This window comes from Venturia canescens, chromosome 8 (genome assembly GCF_019457755.1).
Source record: "Venturia canescens isolate UGA chromosome 8, ASM1945775v1, whole genome shotgun sequence".
Classification (NCBI taxonomy): Eukaryota; Metazoa; Arthropoda; class Insecta; order Hymenoptera; family Ichneumonidae; genus Venturia; species Venturia canescens.
In genome coordinates, this window is record NC_057428.1 from 10,485,442 (window position 1) to 10,502,837 (window position 17,396).

Consider the following 17,396-nt stretch of genomic DNA (forward strand, 5'->3'; position numbering starts at 1 on the left):
ACCAGATAAAACAATTAAAAAGTTCCTTTAGCTTTTTTCAACCCGATCACGCGAGTCATATTTCGATCCAAGTATTGGAATTCCCTGTTTTTTCTCTAACAATTTTATTCGAACTAAAGATGGTAAAATCGTCAATCATCGTTCCTTCCCTCGAAAGGTTTCAACGGAAAGGATGAGGTGTTCGTGGTTAATAAGCATGAAAAACAGGAACTTACAATTGATATATACTTATATTTATTTTTCTTTACGAACGTACCGTGTTTCTTTCTTATTTCATTATTATTTTTTGTTTAAATCTTTCCACGATGTACATAATAAGTTATGAGTAAACGAGCGTCAAGTCTTATCCAGAAAAGGCCCTTTCATCCTTGTCTAGCTTTACAAACATTCTTATTTCTTTGCTTTTTTTTCTTTTCTCGCTTTAGTTACACGGCTACACACAAATTGAATCGCGTTATGGATAACATTAACACTTGACAGCTTTACTCAAATATATAATATACTTTCTATTAATCCACCTGACCATCTTTGTTGTTGTTGTTGTTGTTGTTGTTTATCTTTTATTATTTCATAACTCTCAAACCGATATTTCTTTCATTTTTTTTCTTCCCCCTCGTTATATCAAATACAAAAAACATACGCTATTACAGTAGTGTTTATTTTTATTTATTTTTTTTCGTTTTATTTCTCGTTACTTCGTTTATTTATCATACAAGCGTGCGACTTTTGTTTGTTTGTTTTTTTTTGTTATTTTTATTTTTATTTTTTTTTATTTCTTATCGTGCCACGTAGGAATCACCGTTAAAAAGAACGTTCGTGGTTTTCTACGAAGCCACGATACAAGAGCACCTCTTATCCAAATTATTTATACGAATAAACTTCTTACTTTTTATTATCAATTAATACGTAGAAATATATTTATTTAGAATTTACTGTATATATGTAAATATACATATATATATCCAATATTATGTGTATATATATTTGTATATATACATGTATAATATATATATCTCCTATAAGTCGATTGCAAATAAACCTTAAAATGTGTAAAGTAAAGAGAGAAAAAAAAAAGGAAAAAATAATGAAGAGGGATGCGCGCACGCCCCTTCGATTCGGTTCTCGAACCGTCGTACTCCGGATATACGGCGTCAAGAAATTACTTTTTCCTATTTTTGTTTTTCTTTTTTTTTGCTCAATTTTTTCAATAGCTTGTTTCAGCTCTTATTCTCTCAGCTTTGAAATATTTACACGTTACAATTTATACAAAAGATTTCTCATTTTTTATCCCTTCGTGAGCACAGAGCAGGATGTTGAGATTTTTGTTTTTTGTTGTTGCTGTTATTAGCCCTCCTTTCCTTCAATTAATTGAACTTTGCTTGTTTTTTTTAACATTGTTGTCCCAATCGAAGGAACGAAATTTGTTGTCTACGACGAAAACAAACGAATTTGAATAATTATATATTACCAACGAAGAAAAACAAACATGCAATCAAATGTCTGATTAATATAATATAAATATTTTCATTTTTCTCTGGCAATTTTAAACTGTTGGAGGAAAAATGTTCACCGAGAGGAGAGAGAAAGAGAGAGAGAGAGAGAGAGACAGAGAGGGGGAGAGAGCAGAGTTGAAAATCTGGGAATTCGCAAAGTGAACATCGCTTCGGGAGATTCTCATTAACTAGAAATGGCTCGTTAAGCTTTTTTGGAATCTCTGACGCAGCAGGGAATTTGTATATAGTCTCCGTTGCATCAGAGATTTTTAGAGTTACAGAGTTTTTGAGTATCGGTGCAAAGTATTCGCTGAGCTCTTGAAATAACTTGTTTGCTATGCGTTTGTGTTGAAATCAAGAGAGGAAGAGATTTTTTCTTCGAAGTTGTTCTCGCGAGATTTTTAAGGGGTGAATTATGCGTCGGCACGCGTTGAGCTCGTATAATTAATATGCAGTTAATTAATCGTATTCGCTCGAGCGCAATTGCTCCAATTAAGAGACGCAACGATACGTCGTGGAGCAAAAAAATTTATGCATATGCATGAAGGCGCGTACACAAATTTTTAAAGCCAGGATTACGAATAATTGAATTGCGAATAAAGCCAGAAATAATTTTCTCACATTTCCAGAGACATTAATTTTTTTATTTTTTTTTCTTTATTCCAAAAGCGACAACTCATACTCGCGGCTCGTTGGTTTGGTAAGTTGCTCGGACTGGTTCGGACTGAGAGTTACACGGAGTTGAAATAGTCTGGGCAAAAACGTTTACTTCAGCGATAATGATTCTACCAAAAATAGGAAAACAAACGAAAAGTCTTTTGCGCATTCACGTACAGGGCACACACACATTTTTTTTCAGGCAAATAATAATTTTTTTCGTGTATTGAACACACGAAAAAGATCATGATTTGGAAGTGAAGGAAAAAGAATTGTTTAAGAGAAAAAAAAAACAAAGAGTCAAACTATATTGGGACATTAGAGAATTTGGATAAATACATGATCCGACGAAAATAAAAATTGTAATATTTTCTTTTTTTTTTTCATAGTGTCACCGCTCTATAGTTTGTAAGAAAATAACGTACTTGAAATTTTGTTAATCTCCTTTCATTTTTTTGTTTCTAATTCCTTTTCATATGTACACATGTTACAAACTACTTTTCTTTGTTTCTTTTTTGTCTCGTCCTACCCACGAGTACTTTGTTTGTTTTTTTTCGTTACATTTCATTTATACAAGAATGTCGAAAAGGGAACTTCGACATAGACTAAAATTCATTTCTCGTTAGTTCCTCTCGCGTCTCGTCGTCTCCTTCCGGAGCCCCCGGTTGTTGTCACGAATCTTTGAACACAGTCGAAACAAAAACTGCAAACGTTTCCTTATTTTTTGCTGGATTATTATTTTCCTTTCTTTCTACAAGCTACAAAAAGCTTTGTGTGTCCGTGTGTGTGTGTGTGTGTGTATGATTTTTTATATTATCTCCTTATCGTATTTCACGGCGAGATGATGATCTTTGGAGAAGAACCAAAAAAAGGACAAAAAACTTGAACATAAACATTGTAGAAATGTTACTATCGAGTAATATTATTTACAGATGATTTATGTCATATTTTGTTGTCATTTTCACACTTGGCGTGTTGTTTCTCTCAATTTTTAAAATTTTGTTTCGCATTTCTTCGTTTATTTATATTTTCTCGTACTTTTCTCACAGTTGAAAATATTTTTTGAGCACGAGCACGTATGATGCTGCGCGCAGTTGTACTTGGCCTCTCGAGTGTCGCGGGAACTTGGTTTTTCAATGCGACAAAGTACCTTTCTACAATAAACAAGAAAACAGAGTCCGAATAATCGATTGATCGAAGCAAAAGTGAACGTTAGAGCCGCTGAATCGATAATTTAAGGAAAATTTTTTTAAACTTCTTTTATAAATAAAGTACTATCAAGATATTAAAAAATGTGTGTATATATTGAAAAAAAAAAAAAAAAATTAGATAAAAAAGTCATGGGTAAACCAAGTTCCTTCTCCAGCCGAGTGGAATTTCTATAAACCGATGAATTCTTTATTCATATTTGTTTTATAGAATAAGATTAATCGAACCACGTCTCCCTTCGAATATACGAACTTACAAATAGTATTCGTTTCTTCTTCGTTCTACTGTTTTTTTATTCGTTTGTAAGCTCTCCCAAACCCTCTCTATCCGAGCACACTTATCTGGCAGCTATTGCCTCTGCGCTGGAAAGAAGAAAATAGAAAAAAAAAAATGGTAACGCGATAAATCGGTATTCGCAAAGTTCTTTCGTTCGACTCTCGGGCGCGATTATCGATGCTTCGTGTCACACCAATTTTTCGTAGTAATCTGTACACTCGTCGCGTCTCTATATTTCGGGTCCAAAGCGCCCCGCACTGGGATCGACACTGACAAACGAATCGCTGTTTTTTTTCTTCACTTTCACTTGCACTCGCTTTTCCCATCTACTCTCTATTTTTTAGAAAAAAAAATCACTCCTAACCTCACTCGTATGCTTATATTTACACGGGGGCGTGTGTGTGTGTGTTTGATGAGCGGCAGAAGCACTTACACCATGAAATCAGGGTCACTGCAGTCGTCGCCGCTATCACTACTGTCGGATATTCTTCTTCTCTTCTTCTTCTTGTGTTTCTTCGTTTTTTCCGTTTTGTGAGTCGAGCGGTGTTTCCGATGGCTATCCGGATTGGTGTGTATCGTTAATTTCGGTACTCTCGGAGTGCCGGGCATCGTACTCGTCATTTGCATTACAGGATTCGAGGGACTGGTAATGTTGGTTGAGAGCATATTGACAGAATGATTGGGATGTTCGATCGAGGAATTGACGTTGTGTGATTGAGGATACTGTTGAGGGCTGACCATGTTGTTATCGGGTAATTTAACGATCTCGGGATTCGGTATCCTCGGGTTGAGATCGCTCGTCGTTTGTTTGTTGAGATCGGGGTCGGACGGTGCAGCAGTCGCGGCGGCGGTAGCGGCCGCGGCTGCTGCGACGGCGTCTTCGTCCGGTTCTTCGGGATCGAATTTGAGCATGAGTTGTTTGAAGTCGAGATAATCTTTGACGAGTTTTCTCCTGCCGACGTCGTCGAGCTCGAGCCCGATGTCGATGTCCTCGTGGAGTTTTTGCAAAGTTGCTTTTGGCTTGAAGAGAAGATTGTTCTTACGGTTTACCGCTTTCTCGTAAACTTTGGCTGCTTCCGAGGGAGAATATTGGCTTATCTTAGCGTCCGAAAAACCGTACAGATCCTTCAGGTGTTGTCGCAACGTTAGTAAAAGCATGAAGCCCTGGCTCGCTGTCAAATATTGTCTGAGTAGGGTCGTGCTCGAAGGTAACCTCGCCAGTATCGTCTCGTCGTCTTCCTCGTCGTCCTCCTCGTCGTCGAGGCTCGAAAGTGGAATGGGACGGGACTGGCCGTCGGGAGCGTAGAGCTGGGGCACCGCGATCGGATTATTCGTTTGGTTCTCGACAGGCGGTTGATCGATAATCATGTTGCTCGTATGCTGATTATCGGCGTTTGTTACCGGCCCTGAACCCTCCTTCGGTAAGAGAGCTTCCTTGAAAGACTGCAAAAGATTCGTCCCCGAAACCGATATTATAATATCAATGTGATGAATTATAAAGAGAGGCTCGTCCTGAACCTGATATGTGAAGTAGGCGAGGTTGTCGGCGAGATAGAGCATCTGGGACAGGCTCGTTTTGGCCGATTCGTCGAACTGCTTCAAAAACGAGAGAACAATAGCTCGCCTCTGTTGTTTCGTGTTGCGCAATATCGTGTAGAGAAAACCATTGAGAGCGCCAGGAAATTCGCCCTCTTTGATCCTCATACCCCTTACCGCGACCTCGTGCTGCAATATCTTTTGCAAACGGTAAGAAAGTTTGATGCCGAACTGGGATTTCATGTGTATGAAACCAGGATATTTCTTCTCGATGTCCTGGAGCTGTTTGTCCGCGCTGTGACTCACTATTTTCTCACAGTCGGTGCTCATGCACACGAGATAGGGTACGATTTGAACCGGGTGGACGAGACCCTGCGCCAGAATGAGCTGGATTACTTTGAGGGCGGCGTGGCGTACCGCGACCGTACTGTGGATGAAAGATTCGAGAATCTCCTTGAGATACAATTGAATAACCGTGCTCGCCATTCCGGATGAAACGTCACCCATCTCCTTGAGATTCTCCTGCTTCGAGAGTTTCGCCCACTCGAGATCCTGCTTTATCATCCTTTTCTCCTCTTCCTGCAAATATATTTCAATATTATTGAGCACTTGTATTCTCATGTGCACCAAAGCGTGGTCCGAGGTAAGAAGATAATGATAAAGTTCCTTGAGCTCGGGCTGCATCATGAACTCGTAATGCCTGATGCACAACGAGCCGATGGCCGAGAGCGTGTACTGTCGAATGTCATCGTTGTCCTGATTCAAGAAGTAGCTCAGAGTCTCGAACACTTTGTCCTTGATGTTCGGATCCAATCCCTCGATAACTTCGGGATCGGTGAAGTTGAAGTGTCGCAATAAAAGGCCAACGGTGAAAAGGGCTCTTCTGAAGAAGGGTCGATATTTCGTCAAGTTTGGATTCGTCGGATCGTTCTCGTAGAGGGATTTGTACTTGTCCAAATGCCCGTTGTATTTGTTGAAACAATCGCGTATGAGTTTGAAATTCCTCGTTACGTTGTTGACGATCGAGCCGAGACAGGAGAGACAAGAGGCGACGACCGAACGATCGTGCTGGAGGATCAGTTTTATCGAGTCCTCTTCTAGCTGGGCGAGGAAAGTCTCGCTCGGATGTTCCATCAGCGGTACGACGAGCTCGAGGGTGTGGGCGACGCTGCTTATTATCTGATAATCCCCCTGAGTTTGACACTTCAAGCTGAGATAAGGCTGCAACGTTATTGCGTGATTTACCAATAGCTGCGGCCTTATTTTGGCGAATAAGTGAAGGGTCGTTAGACAGGCAACGAGCCTCTGGGAGGATCCCTTTTTCTCTGACTTTCCCTCGTCCTCCAAATTCGTCTCGTCCAGACGCAAAACGTTCTCGATCAAACAATCGACTATTTGCTTGCAAGCGGTTAAGAGCGCTTTCGGTGGCTCGGTGAGCATCTTTGTGCTGTCGTCCTTGTCCTCTTTCGGCTTGAACAGACTAACCAGCAGCTGTTCGAACCACTCGAGTCCCATGTCTTTACTAGCCGCGACGACGTCCGTGATGTTCATTACTTTTCGTAACAACGCGCTCGAGTCGATGCTCGGACGTTCTCTCACCGGGGTGAACCACATGTTTTGAAAAACTTCCATCACCAGTTTCCTTATACCCTCCTCGTCGTTAACGCGTCTTATCATCTTCACGCATATCTCAGGAATCTTCGGAAAGTCCGGACACTCCATGCAAATGTCTTTGAGTATTTTAATAACTCGTTTCCTCACGCTCACACCCGTGTCCAATATTCTCGCTGAGAGCATGTCGTAATACTTGTCAATTAGCTCGGGCCGACTGAGGACGAATTTACCGACGAGATCGACCGCCGCTTCGCGGACCGAGGTCGAATGATCGAGAAACGAGTGTTTCACTCCCATCTGCATATCGAAACGAGCCAAAACGCTGGAATCCGCCTCGACTATCATCGTCAGACACTTCATCGCTTTCGTTCGTATCGCTATCGACGATTCCGTCAACACGTGTAATATCTGTTTGAGATATTTGTCGAAGCTCTGAGAGAACGGCCGGGTCGAGGCTAAATATTGTGAAATCAATTCGGCCGAATTATAGTCTATGTAAGTTTGCAAAACGTCGGGTTTCGTCGCTGAACTCGATGGACGTATGCGCTTCAAAATGAATTTCTTCTTTTCCTCGATGATCCGATAGGCCTCGGAATTCTTTTGCTCGTTATTGTCGTTTTCATCCGGATCGATTTCTTCGACGTCGCTCTCGCTCTCCTGATCGCTCTCCATGTGCCGACTATTTTTCTTTTTCACCGGCCGTTTTTTGTGCTGCTTTTTCGAAGGCGTTGTCGCTATTTTCGCTTGTCCGACTCTCGTTTTTTCTACGGCGCAATCTCTGTACCATTGAGCCAGATAAAAGTGTCTCGCGTAGCCGAGAGCCGTGTCTTTCGTCCCGTTAACGGCGAGGTAATCGAGCAAGACGCGTTGGAGAAACATCGTCCTTTCCTCGTCCTCGCTCAATCCCGAGATCTCCGGATCTTTGAGATGCTCGTAGTCCGTATCCTTCTGCTGCTCGGCTTTTATGTCACGAATTATTTGATCGATCGTCGAGAGCTTGCATTGGGAATTGACAGCGTCTTTGCGCAGCCTGGCCGCTACGACTCCGAGGTAATCTATCGAGGCCACTCGGAGGGACATGTCCGAGCTCTTGTTCGAAAAGTGTCCGACGAGCAACGTCCCGAGAAGACTGAGGAGCAACTCGGCCGCCGGCCACTCGGGTTTGTTCACCGTGGCGAGTAAATCTTGAACAAAGTTCTCGAAGAGCGGTCGATAATCGATGTCTTCGCCTTTGCTCCCGCATTTGCTGAGAAAAACGTTCAAAAAATTAGCGGCTATTCTCGTCGCTGTTTCGTATTTGTTGATTATAAAAACGTCGCCGTCCATCGCCATGGATTTTTTGTCCTCTGGTTTTTTATCCTCGTCGCCGGTCGCGCTCCGCGAGGTTTTGTCGTTCCTTCCGATATTTTCGGGCAGAGTTACGACGCACTGTATCAATTGTAGCACGAGCGCGGTCAACATTTGTATGTGGTCTTCCGAGCTGAGCCTGTAAGTTCGCAAGCTCCGCTTACTGCTGGGCAATCGAGCTATCGAGGTGAGAATATCATCGAGCAATAACCGTCGGTGTTTCTCGTACTTGGTGAAAATAACGGTGACCAGTTTGAGGGCGCTCAGCTGCAAGTCGCTTACGCCTTCGACGAAGAAAGGCGCGACTCCGAGGGTCGAGGCGTGAAGCACAATCGTGTCCGTCAGTACCTGAATGTTCAACAATTCCGCGAGAAGAGCCACGAGCTCTCGCATTTTGTTGTAAACTTGGAGTATGCTCTTTTCCCTGACCTCCTTCATGTGTCCCCTTTTCTTACGACCGCTAGAATTATAATTTTCAGTCTTATTCTTCGAGTCTATTCGATAAACGGGATCGAAGGATGGATAAATTGTGTTTTGTAATTGAAACTTCATGAAGAGGACAACGCGATCGATAACGTCCTCGAGGTAAACGGTTTTCGGCATGTTTTGCGAGGTCATTATGTTGAGAGCGATTAGAGAAGCGTCGACCGCCCTCTGGACGCGTTCCATCGCCAACTGCATCCACAAACGACTCTCGTCGACGTCGTCGTCGGGATCGGCCAGCGGTGAGACCCGAGCGCCGTCTCGTATATTTTTTTCGAGTATATTCAGCAGCCTGACCAAGCGATCGGAGGGTATGGACTCCATGGCACCGAGCGCCTTCAATTTCGCGGCTTCGGTGCACAAATCTTGGAGTTGATACTTCGGTATCAACATTTCAGCTGGTACGTCACCGTCTTCGTCGATCTCTCCGAAGTTGCCAGCGTCCTCGGTGTTGTCGAATATCGTTTCGATCGTCGTGTTGAAACGCTGATAGGTATTGGTCTCCATGAGTTCGTCGACGCTCAATTTGGCCAGTACGGGCACCAGTTTTTTCTCAATTTTTCGTATCTTCGGTTTAACGGGCGAGAGGGAGCTTTCTTTTTTGCCTTCGTCGTTCGTCTGGTCATCCTCGTCGTCCTCGTCATCGATCATCCTCCGTCTCCGTCTCGTTTTCTCCTCGTTTTTGTTTTTCCTCTCGGCTCGATCTTTTTCCCGTTGCACTTGTCGTTCCTTCGCTCGTGCCTTGAAATATTTGTTGTTTTCTCCGACTTCTTCGTCGCTCTCCGAATCACTCTTCGAGGTATTCATGAGGCCCATTTTCGCCGCCCGGGTCGGTGACTTCTCGGCGAATGCGCTCAGCGACTTTTGCATTAAAGCCTGATCGGCCAACGAAAGCCTTTTCAGCATCACAACCGGTTCCTTTAATTTCGATTCGTTTTGCGGTCCTATCGAGGACAATTTAATCTCTCTCGCTGCATTGTTGTTCTGCTGTTGCTGTTGTTGCTGTTGTTGCTGCTGGTGCTGATAGTGCTGGTTCATCGCGTCGATCGGCATCGCTCCAGCTCCCATGTTGCCGAGCATATCTTCGGCACTTAAATTCCCGTAAGCGGACAAGGGCGGCTGTTGCTGAATTACCGGGTTCATCAGGTTACCCGGAACCATCGGCATCGGCATTTGCTTCGCGGCCATGTCGACGATTGGCAAATCAATTTCCGATAGACCGCCGCTAGGATCGAGAAGAAATTGTTGATTGTGAGCTACGACGTTATCGATTTCCATGGATTGGTCGTTGTTAACCAGAGGATGATGGAGCTGCTGATTCATCATAGGCTCGTAAATATTCGGCTGAATTTGATTGATGCTCGGTTGGCTCTGATGTTGTTGAAGAAGGTGTTGTTGCTGCTGCTGCTGCTGCTGCTGCTGGGGTTGTTGCTGTTGCTGTTGCTGCTGATGATGGTGATGCTGGATTTGCTGTGGTTGTTGATGATGCTGTTGAATAGGCGGATTTTGTTGCATCGGAGATTGTTGAATCGACATTCCACTGTGCATGGGCGATGTAACGAGCATCGTCTGCTGTGGTGTTATCGTAGCCGCGATACCGTGATGTTGGGGCGTCACGTTTCCGATCGGCATGACCGGCGTGCTCGGCGATCCCATGTGGGCCGGTGAATACATGTTCGTTTGTGTATTCATGCCCGTCAACGTTTGGCTTATGCAATTAACATCGTCTTGCATGTGCTGGGGGGTCGTCGAGGTTCTCGTCTGTTCGGTAATAACTGTCGCTCGGGGGGACGGCGAAGGCACAGCGAAGGGCGACATCTGCGACAAATCGGCGTGATTTTGCGGCGTAACCGGCATCCTCAGATGTTGCGGGTGCGATATTCCACTTTGCTGGGAGGAAGGCGGCGGTAAAACGGTCCTTGCCGCAGCCGGATGCGCCGGGGATCCCTGCGGCGTTTGCCTCGAACCGGACGAACTCGAATACGAGGGTGAAAAACGGCCGTAATTCGCGGGCGATTGATTCGCGTGTATCAATGGCGTACCACCCTGCTGCGACGACCAATTTCTCGGCGAACTGTACTGCGGACCTTTAAACACATCCGGATTTATTTGCAATATCGCCTTCAACAACTCCGGCGTATTCTGCTCACTCTCCAGCGGCTGATCGACGTTCGCGTAATGATCCTTCAGCTCTATATGATCCGAGGACGTTTGCGATAACGAAGTTATCAGTTGAGGCACCAAATTCTCGTCCCTGACGCTCAATAATATCTGCGCCTCTTCCGCTACACGAGGATGAAAGAGCAACGATTTGTTCGTCAACGTCTGTGGCAGGGGCGTCGGTAACGGCATCTCCGGCAACAAATCCGTCAGACTAGCTATACCCGCCAGGGTTGTTATCGGTACACTCGGTATTACGCCGTTCATTTTGAACTTTATTTGTTCTGGCATTACAGCCCGGACATCAAGTTTTTTTTCCGTTGCGAGATCTTTGATTCTCTAATTTATTCGCACAGACTCTCGAACCTTCTTTCCCTCTTGGCGATCAAACGACGAGAGAAATTTATTTATTTCTCAGAACACTCGGTGATCCTTTGCCAAAGCATAACACTTTACGATCACCAATGTTCCCTCCGCGCTATGAAAATTAAGCATTTTCTCCCTTCTCTCGTCTCTTCCTCACAGATCAACCGACTACGCACACTCTCGACCCTTCCTTCATCTACCGATTCCCTCTTCCTGAAAAACTCGTTTGCCAATAGTCAATCGAACACTGACCCCTCGCTCTTTTCGACCGCACACCGATTCTGTCCTTTCAAAACACACTATGATCTTAACACTAACGATCCGAGCTCTTTCTGTCTAATCGACAAAGTCTTTTTCAGGTTCCCATGTTGCTTGTAGTTCTCTCAGCCAAATTTTGACGATGCTCTCGGATCCTGTAATAGTCGATCCATGATTTTGTCTCAACGAGTCTCTTTCACCTGCCAAATTCCAAGATATGTATTTTTATGAGCTCAAGTATTCCATTGGGAATTGATCAGAAGAAAATTAAGGTTAAACAAACCAATTGCTCTCTGCAGCGCATATTGGAAGTTGCTTCAAAAATTGATATTTCGATAAAAACATAGAGCCATTAGAACTTCAAACTATCGCATGTAACTTGTTGAAGACTCTATAAATGAATTGATTGTATTTTATTATCATTCGTTAGCAGATATAACACAAATATTATTAAAAAAATATTTTTGTTAGACAAATTGGATCCAACACCGGGGAGTAGTAAAAGTTTAGAAATTTTTTAATCAAGTTTTAATAGCAATACTAATAAATCCGTGTCTTTAGATTTACGAACAATGTCATTGAACGAATTTAAAATCATTTTAATCAGTTTCATTTGCTAGGATTCTGTTTGATCTTACCCAATTGTCACCTATTTGTGCATGGTCCAAAATGAAATGGAATTTTTCTACAAAAGTTGCGATTCTGGTTTTTTTTTTTGGATTTCCAATTCAAATTTTCTAGCAGAGTCTGAAAAAAAGTAGAGGTTTCATAAGATTCTAAATTCAATGAGTTTTGCGTTGTTTACAAATTAAAGAATAATTTCATAAATCACAGCACCGGGGTGATTCTCCTAGTCGATAGCAGATAAAACTGCCAAATTAACTGTATCGAGGAAACACAAATGAAAATGCATCGGCATACGATGATAACAGTTGAAAATGAAAATCATAGCTGCGACACACAATGGTCAAAAGGAAGTTCTTATCAATTGAAAATGTATGGAGAAGAATATGGAATCTTGAAGCTAAACTTTACATATATTATGAATAAATGAAGTAAGTAGGAGAAACAAACATTGGAAATTGACGATCATACGATCGCATATAGCGAAATGCAATGAAAATGCATAAAAATCGATGAAATCGGTGAATCGGACGTCAAAGTGGATCGTATGATATCATAGATGAAAAACATGAAAAAAAATCCCGAGATGGAAATATGTTGGCGCTACATAATGTCATTTACCTTAGCTCGTGAACGGTAGATCGGTGTTTTATCCTTCTTTTTGGCCTCTTTTTGAGGTTTTTCGTGTTTTTATTCCGTGGAATGCAGGGGTGCGGGTGCAATTTTGGCGGGAGTAAATAGTGTAGAATTCGCGTACAATGAAATTGTCAAGTCCTCAATATCGTAGACGAATCCCTTCTCCGACGTTCGAAATACGAGAGAGGCTTTTTGTTTTCGTCAAGGGGGGAAAAGAAGTAAAAAGAGCACGAAAAAAGTTTTTCCGTGTCGCTCTCTCTCACTCACTCAATCGCTCTTGCTCCCTCCCTCTCTTTCTCTCTCTCGGGTCACCGATATCCAACTCAATTGTCAATCCGTGGCTGCTGTGGCCTACTTGGTTTTGAAAGCGTTTAATAATCACCCACTACGCTTTTATCATTCGACGAAAACGCAACGACGCCTCGCAACCTCTCTTACTCAACGTATCTCATATTTTTTTTTCACTATACGTGTAAACACAGAGTGCGCCATTTGCTAATCTCGTTCACAGGGACAGATCTCGATATTTATAGTGTGAATACGAGGAAAACAGACACAAAGGCGTCCATTTTGATCAGGACAGCGGAGCCAGCGGAAGTTGCGTAGTAGATACGAATCACGATATAGGCGCATCGGCGGGCACCCTATGAACGTTTCAAATGCCGAGAAAGACGCGTCCTCATTGACGCTAACTCTCATAGATTACCAGATAAATTCTCCCTCATTGGTTCTTTTCTATCTTATACGAGCTGACGCAGCCAAAAACTTTTGACAACCTGTCTTTTCAATGTTAGAAAAACATGATGTTTTTATTGTTCTCGAGTTGTTTTTCCAAATTCAGATAATTCCTCTGTTTTTCTGCTTGACTATAGTTTCGAACATGTCCAAAGTGAAAATACAAAAAGTTGAGGTTCCCAGTCAGACGCATAGATATTCCGTTGAAAAATATATGAATTGATTGAATTCTGGAAATTCCTACATTTTTTTTTGGGATTCTCGATTTTTCGTGAACGACCAAATTCAAATTTGACTAAATTTAAATTTGGTTACATAATAAAATGCATATACCATTTGGTTTTTCTTTTGAAATCTTCTCTCATATGCGCTTTAATAATACATATACAAAGTGCATGGAGAATAAATTAAATAAAAATAAAAGTTCATCGAAGTTACAATAACATTATTATTGCATAAAATAATCAGTGCACTATACTCCGCTCTTCTTGCGATACAAAATTGTCAAGATAATAGTGTAGATAAAATGTAGCATATTCAGGCTTGCAAAACTAAGCATTTTTCTTGAAAAGTGATTGAATATGGTAAGGCGATGAATGGAAAGCTCCGCTTCAAAACTTGAAACAACGACAAACATGAGTCAAAATTATTAAAAACATTAGATAGTGGAGTAAATTCTACTACCAGATAATTCACCGGCAAACGAGATAGTCCGATAGTTTTACGATTCCACGGTTTTTTGATAGGTGACGCCACGTACCTACTAAAACGGGCAAATTTGAGGTGCGTCGGTGTTATTTTCCCCCCTGTCGTCGCATACTATACTAACTACATCTGTTCCTCAGCTGCATGCATATCTATTTTGACATTTGTTTTTTGTGTACGTATATACGTGCAATGTAAGCTTGTGTTTAGAAGATCTGTTTGAAAACATTCCATAGGTTTTGTTTATGACGCGAACGTGCGAAAAAGAAGCAAAAATCTCAAAACACTTCGCACAAATTCGCGCTCTTCCGTATTTATTGTTGTGAAAAACGAAGAATAAAAGACCGGTAATAACGTGTAAAAAAAATTTTTGTGAAACAATCGAAAATGTCCTCTCTTCAAAAGACGATCTTGAAATCGAGATTACCACCGTCTGGTTTCAATTTACCCGTATCATCGTCTAGGTTAGTGTTCGACGGTTTTCGACTTCTAAGATTTTGTCACTTATTTAATATTTAATTCAAAATTTATAGTTTATTCATGAGGAGAAATGCTTTTATTTTAATCTGCAAAATTATCGCCTGCTATCTATCGTTTAGTGAAAATCCTACTTTTTTCGAACAGAGCTGAAAAAACTCGAGCTATGCAACAACGCAAGCGAGATTACGATCCAATTACTTGGAATCCGTACTTTGAGGAATCCAAGGACGTTAAACTCGGAGATAATACTTTTCACATCTATACAACAGGATCTGAAGGTCCTATGCTCGTTTTACTACACGGTGGAGGCTACGGAGCTTTGACATGGGCAGAATTTACGGTATGGCAAAAATGAATCCATCATTTATGCAAAAAAAATTTGTTTTTGAATACTTTTGATCTTCAACGATTGCACTGATCACTTAAAACTGCACAGGGTCATTAGAAATTTTTTGTTAAAACGTTTGACAAAATTCTTTGATTGTAAAAAATCAAAAAATAATTTTCTATACTTTCTCTACCTGTATGAAAAATACACAATATCGTAAAGAGCATATCAAGAAGTACGTTTATGAAGATGAATCACATTCTTGATAGTATTAACATGTGAATAATAAATAATTTTGTCTTGAGCATTGACTCGAGACGTTTAAATTCGTAATTTATTGAATTTTTTTTCAGAAATCTATAATGACAATGGTAGTTTGCAAAGTAATGGCCATTGATCTGAGAGGTCATGGTGACTCTCGCACAACCAGTGATGAGGATTTGCAAGTTGATACTTTAGCAAAGTAAGACCATTCCTAGATTCAAGAAAATGGAGCTTCGAAACGTGAATTTATCATTTTTTTCAATGATTTCATCGCCAGGGATGTTGCTGCAGTAATTGAAAGTGCGGCTCCGCATGACTCGATCATTTTGGTAGGTCACAGTATGGGTGGAGCAGTGGCAGTTCGAACCGCACCTCTTCTTCAAAATCTTGCAGGGTTGACGGTAATAGATGTGGTTGAAGGAACAGCCATGGACGCTCTGGCATCGATGCAAAGCTTTCTTAGATCTCGACCATCTACATTTAGCACAATACCGCAGGCTATCGAGTGGTGGTACAGAAGCTTATTATTTTTAAAAATAATTTTCCAAAATATAATTGGATAAACAAGTCTACAGGATATTAATAAATCGCTTAATGCAAAAGCCGCCTTTGATCCAAATAAATAGTACTCCATCAATGGTTCTTTTGGGAACAAAATGACTAAAATGTTTACCATTCTTATTGAAACTTTCTTTTGGACCATTCTATTCTAAATGGAATATGCTTCATAAATTTGGAATTGTTTTCTCAAGAATATTCCTTCTAAATTGCAGTGTTCGTAGTGGACAGATAAGGAATGTGACGTCGGCTAAAGTCTCAGTTCCAGGCCAAATAAAAAAGTTTGTATATTATTTTACCTCAATGTCAAGAGTCATTTTTTTGTCATTAGAAACAAAGAAAATGTTTTCTAATTATACGTTTTATCATTTACAAGAAAAATTTTATTTTAAATAAGAGATTGGAGTCGTTTGTGACCCTGCTGCAAGGTTTACGTGCGGAAAAATATACTTTAGAGGTCTACGATTAATTTTGTAATTATAATTTCTATGAATTCGGTCATTTTTAATTCTTCTCAATCAGTTACACTTTTCATTAATAAGCCTTATAATTTTTAGTATTCACACCGACAAGTTGGCGACTCATGAGATCGAAGATTTGTTGAACAACTCTAACCACGAAGTTGATCACGTTGAAGAACCTGTACTACAGCGTGACGACGTCATTCAGGAAGAAGAGACCGCGAGTATGCCGCCGCCCGTTGTTTCGAACCACTCTGGTAACAAAAACTATACTTGGAGAATAGACCTCGCAAAAACCGAACAATATTGGTCAGGTTGGTTCAAGGGTCTTTCCGCAGCGTTTCTTAACGTGGCTGCTCCAAAAATGCTTCTACTTGCTGGCGTCGATAGACTAGATCGGGAACTGACTGTAGGACAAATGCAAGGTGAACTGAAAGTAATTTTTCATGCACTTTTTGAGATTGAAATTATAAAAATATTCTATAGATTCGAACTTATTTTTCTTTCAAATCAATCAAGAAAACTTTGGTGCAATCATTTTTCTGAATTATTTGGCAGTTTTTCGTTCAAAGTATGTTAATTTTAAAATACGATCCCGATTTTATACACTAATTTATTCCTTTGTACAGTCAATTACAAACACAAAAAAAAATATACTACATTTAAATGTTTGGCGTGATCCAGGCAAATTCCAGATGCAAGTTCTTCCAGCCTGTGGCCATGCGGTGCACGAAGACGTACCGGATAAAGTAGCGGAAGCCATTGCAACTTTCATGGTCAGACACAAGTTCGCGGAACCAGCCTCTGAATTTCCTCGGTAAATACAAATTTTGTGCAGAACATTCTGACTCCTTTTAACTGTTCTGTTTGTAAATCAATAAATTTCCAATTCGGATTGAATCAGTCGTCGAACTTTCGATGATGAGATTTTGAATTTTTTGAGTTGCAACGTATTTATCAAACATCTTCACTGACATCGCTTTTTTATTTTCACGCATTCATTATATTTTGACGAAAACATTGCAGAACATTTCCGGCCTGTTAGAAGTTGAGGATTCGATGAAGAAAGTACATTCGCGCAACAATCGATCTCTTTCCGACCAATTCGAACTCGGAGGTATACAATGTTACGAATCCAACGTGAACGCATTGGGTGTCAGGACGATTGTGTAAATAAAGGTGTGATTGAAGTGCATAACGAATAAT

General features: G+C 41.2%; 2 protein-coding genes across 4 annotated transcripts; one reads left to right on the top strand and one right to left on the bottom strand.

The window, feature by feature from the left end:
- Positions 1 to 211: 211 nt before the first annotated feature.
- On the bottom strand, positions 212 to 13,234 carry Nipped-B (Nipped-B cohesin loading factor). 2 transcript variants are annotated; one of them, XM_043427043.1, is made up of 4 exons: positions 12,645 to 13,234; positions 12,038 to 12,146; positions 11,683 to 11,790; positions 212 to 11,599 (listed from the first exon to the last, which is right to left on the bottom strand). In XM_043427043.1, the coding sequence occupies exon 4, from the start codon at positions 11,064 to 11,066 to the stop codon at positions 4,065 to 4,067; it is 7,002 nt and encodes a 2,333-aa protein (XP_043282978.1). In that variant the 5' UTR covers positions 11,067 to 11,599; positions 11,683 to 11,790; positions 12,038 to 12,146; positions 12,645 to 13,234; the 3' UTR covers positions 212 to 4,064. The 2 variants fall into 2 exon arrangements, with proteins under 2 accessions (XP_043282978.1, XP_043282980.1); XM_043427045.1 differs by lacking the exon at positions 11,683 to 11,790.
- A 961-nt stretch (positions 13,235 to 14,195) lies between these two features.
- LOC122414271 (protein phosphatase methylesterase 1) lies at positions 14,196 to 17,392 on the top strand. 2 transcript variants are annotated; one of them, XR_006261728.1, is made up of 8 exons: positions 14,196 to 14,563; positions 14,724 to 14,919; positions 15,261 to 15,370; positions 15,449 to 15,682; positions 15,945 to 16,010; positions 16,287 to 16,626; positions 16,875 to 17,007; positions 17,217 to 17,392. XR_006261728.1 is itself a non-coding variant. In XM_043425365.1 (8 exons), the coding sequence occupies exons 1-8, from the start codon at positions 14,487 to 14,489 to the stop codon at positions 17,233 to 17,235; spliced, it is 1,164 nt and encodes a 387-aa protein (XP_043281300.1). In that variant the 5' UTR covers positions 14,200 to 14,486; the 3' UTR covers positions 17,236 to 17,392. The 2 variants fall into 2 exon arrangements, 1 of the variants encoding a protein (XP_043281300.1); XM_043425365.1 differs by having other exon boundaries at positions 14,200 to 14,563; positions 16,287 to 16,615.
- The last annotated feature ends 4 nt before the right edge of the window (positions 17,393 to 17,396 follow it).

Coding starts and splice junctions, on each gene's coding strand:
- LOC122414271 (XM_043425365.1), top strand. CDS start 14,487: ATGTCCTCTCTTCAAAAGACGATCTTGAAATCGAGATTACCACCGTCT. Junction 14,564..14,723: donor TTACCCGTATCATCGTCTAG/GTTAGTGTTCGA, acceptor TTTTTCGAACAG/AGCTGAAAAAACTCGAGCTA. Junction 16,011..16,286: donor GTTCCAGGCCAAATAAAAAA/GTTTGTATATTA, acceptor TATAATTTTTAG/TATTCACACCGACAAGTTGG.
- Nipped-B (XM_043427045.1), bottom strand. CDS start 11,066: ATGCCAGAACAAATAAAGTTCAAAATGAACGGCGTAATACCGAGTGTA.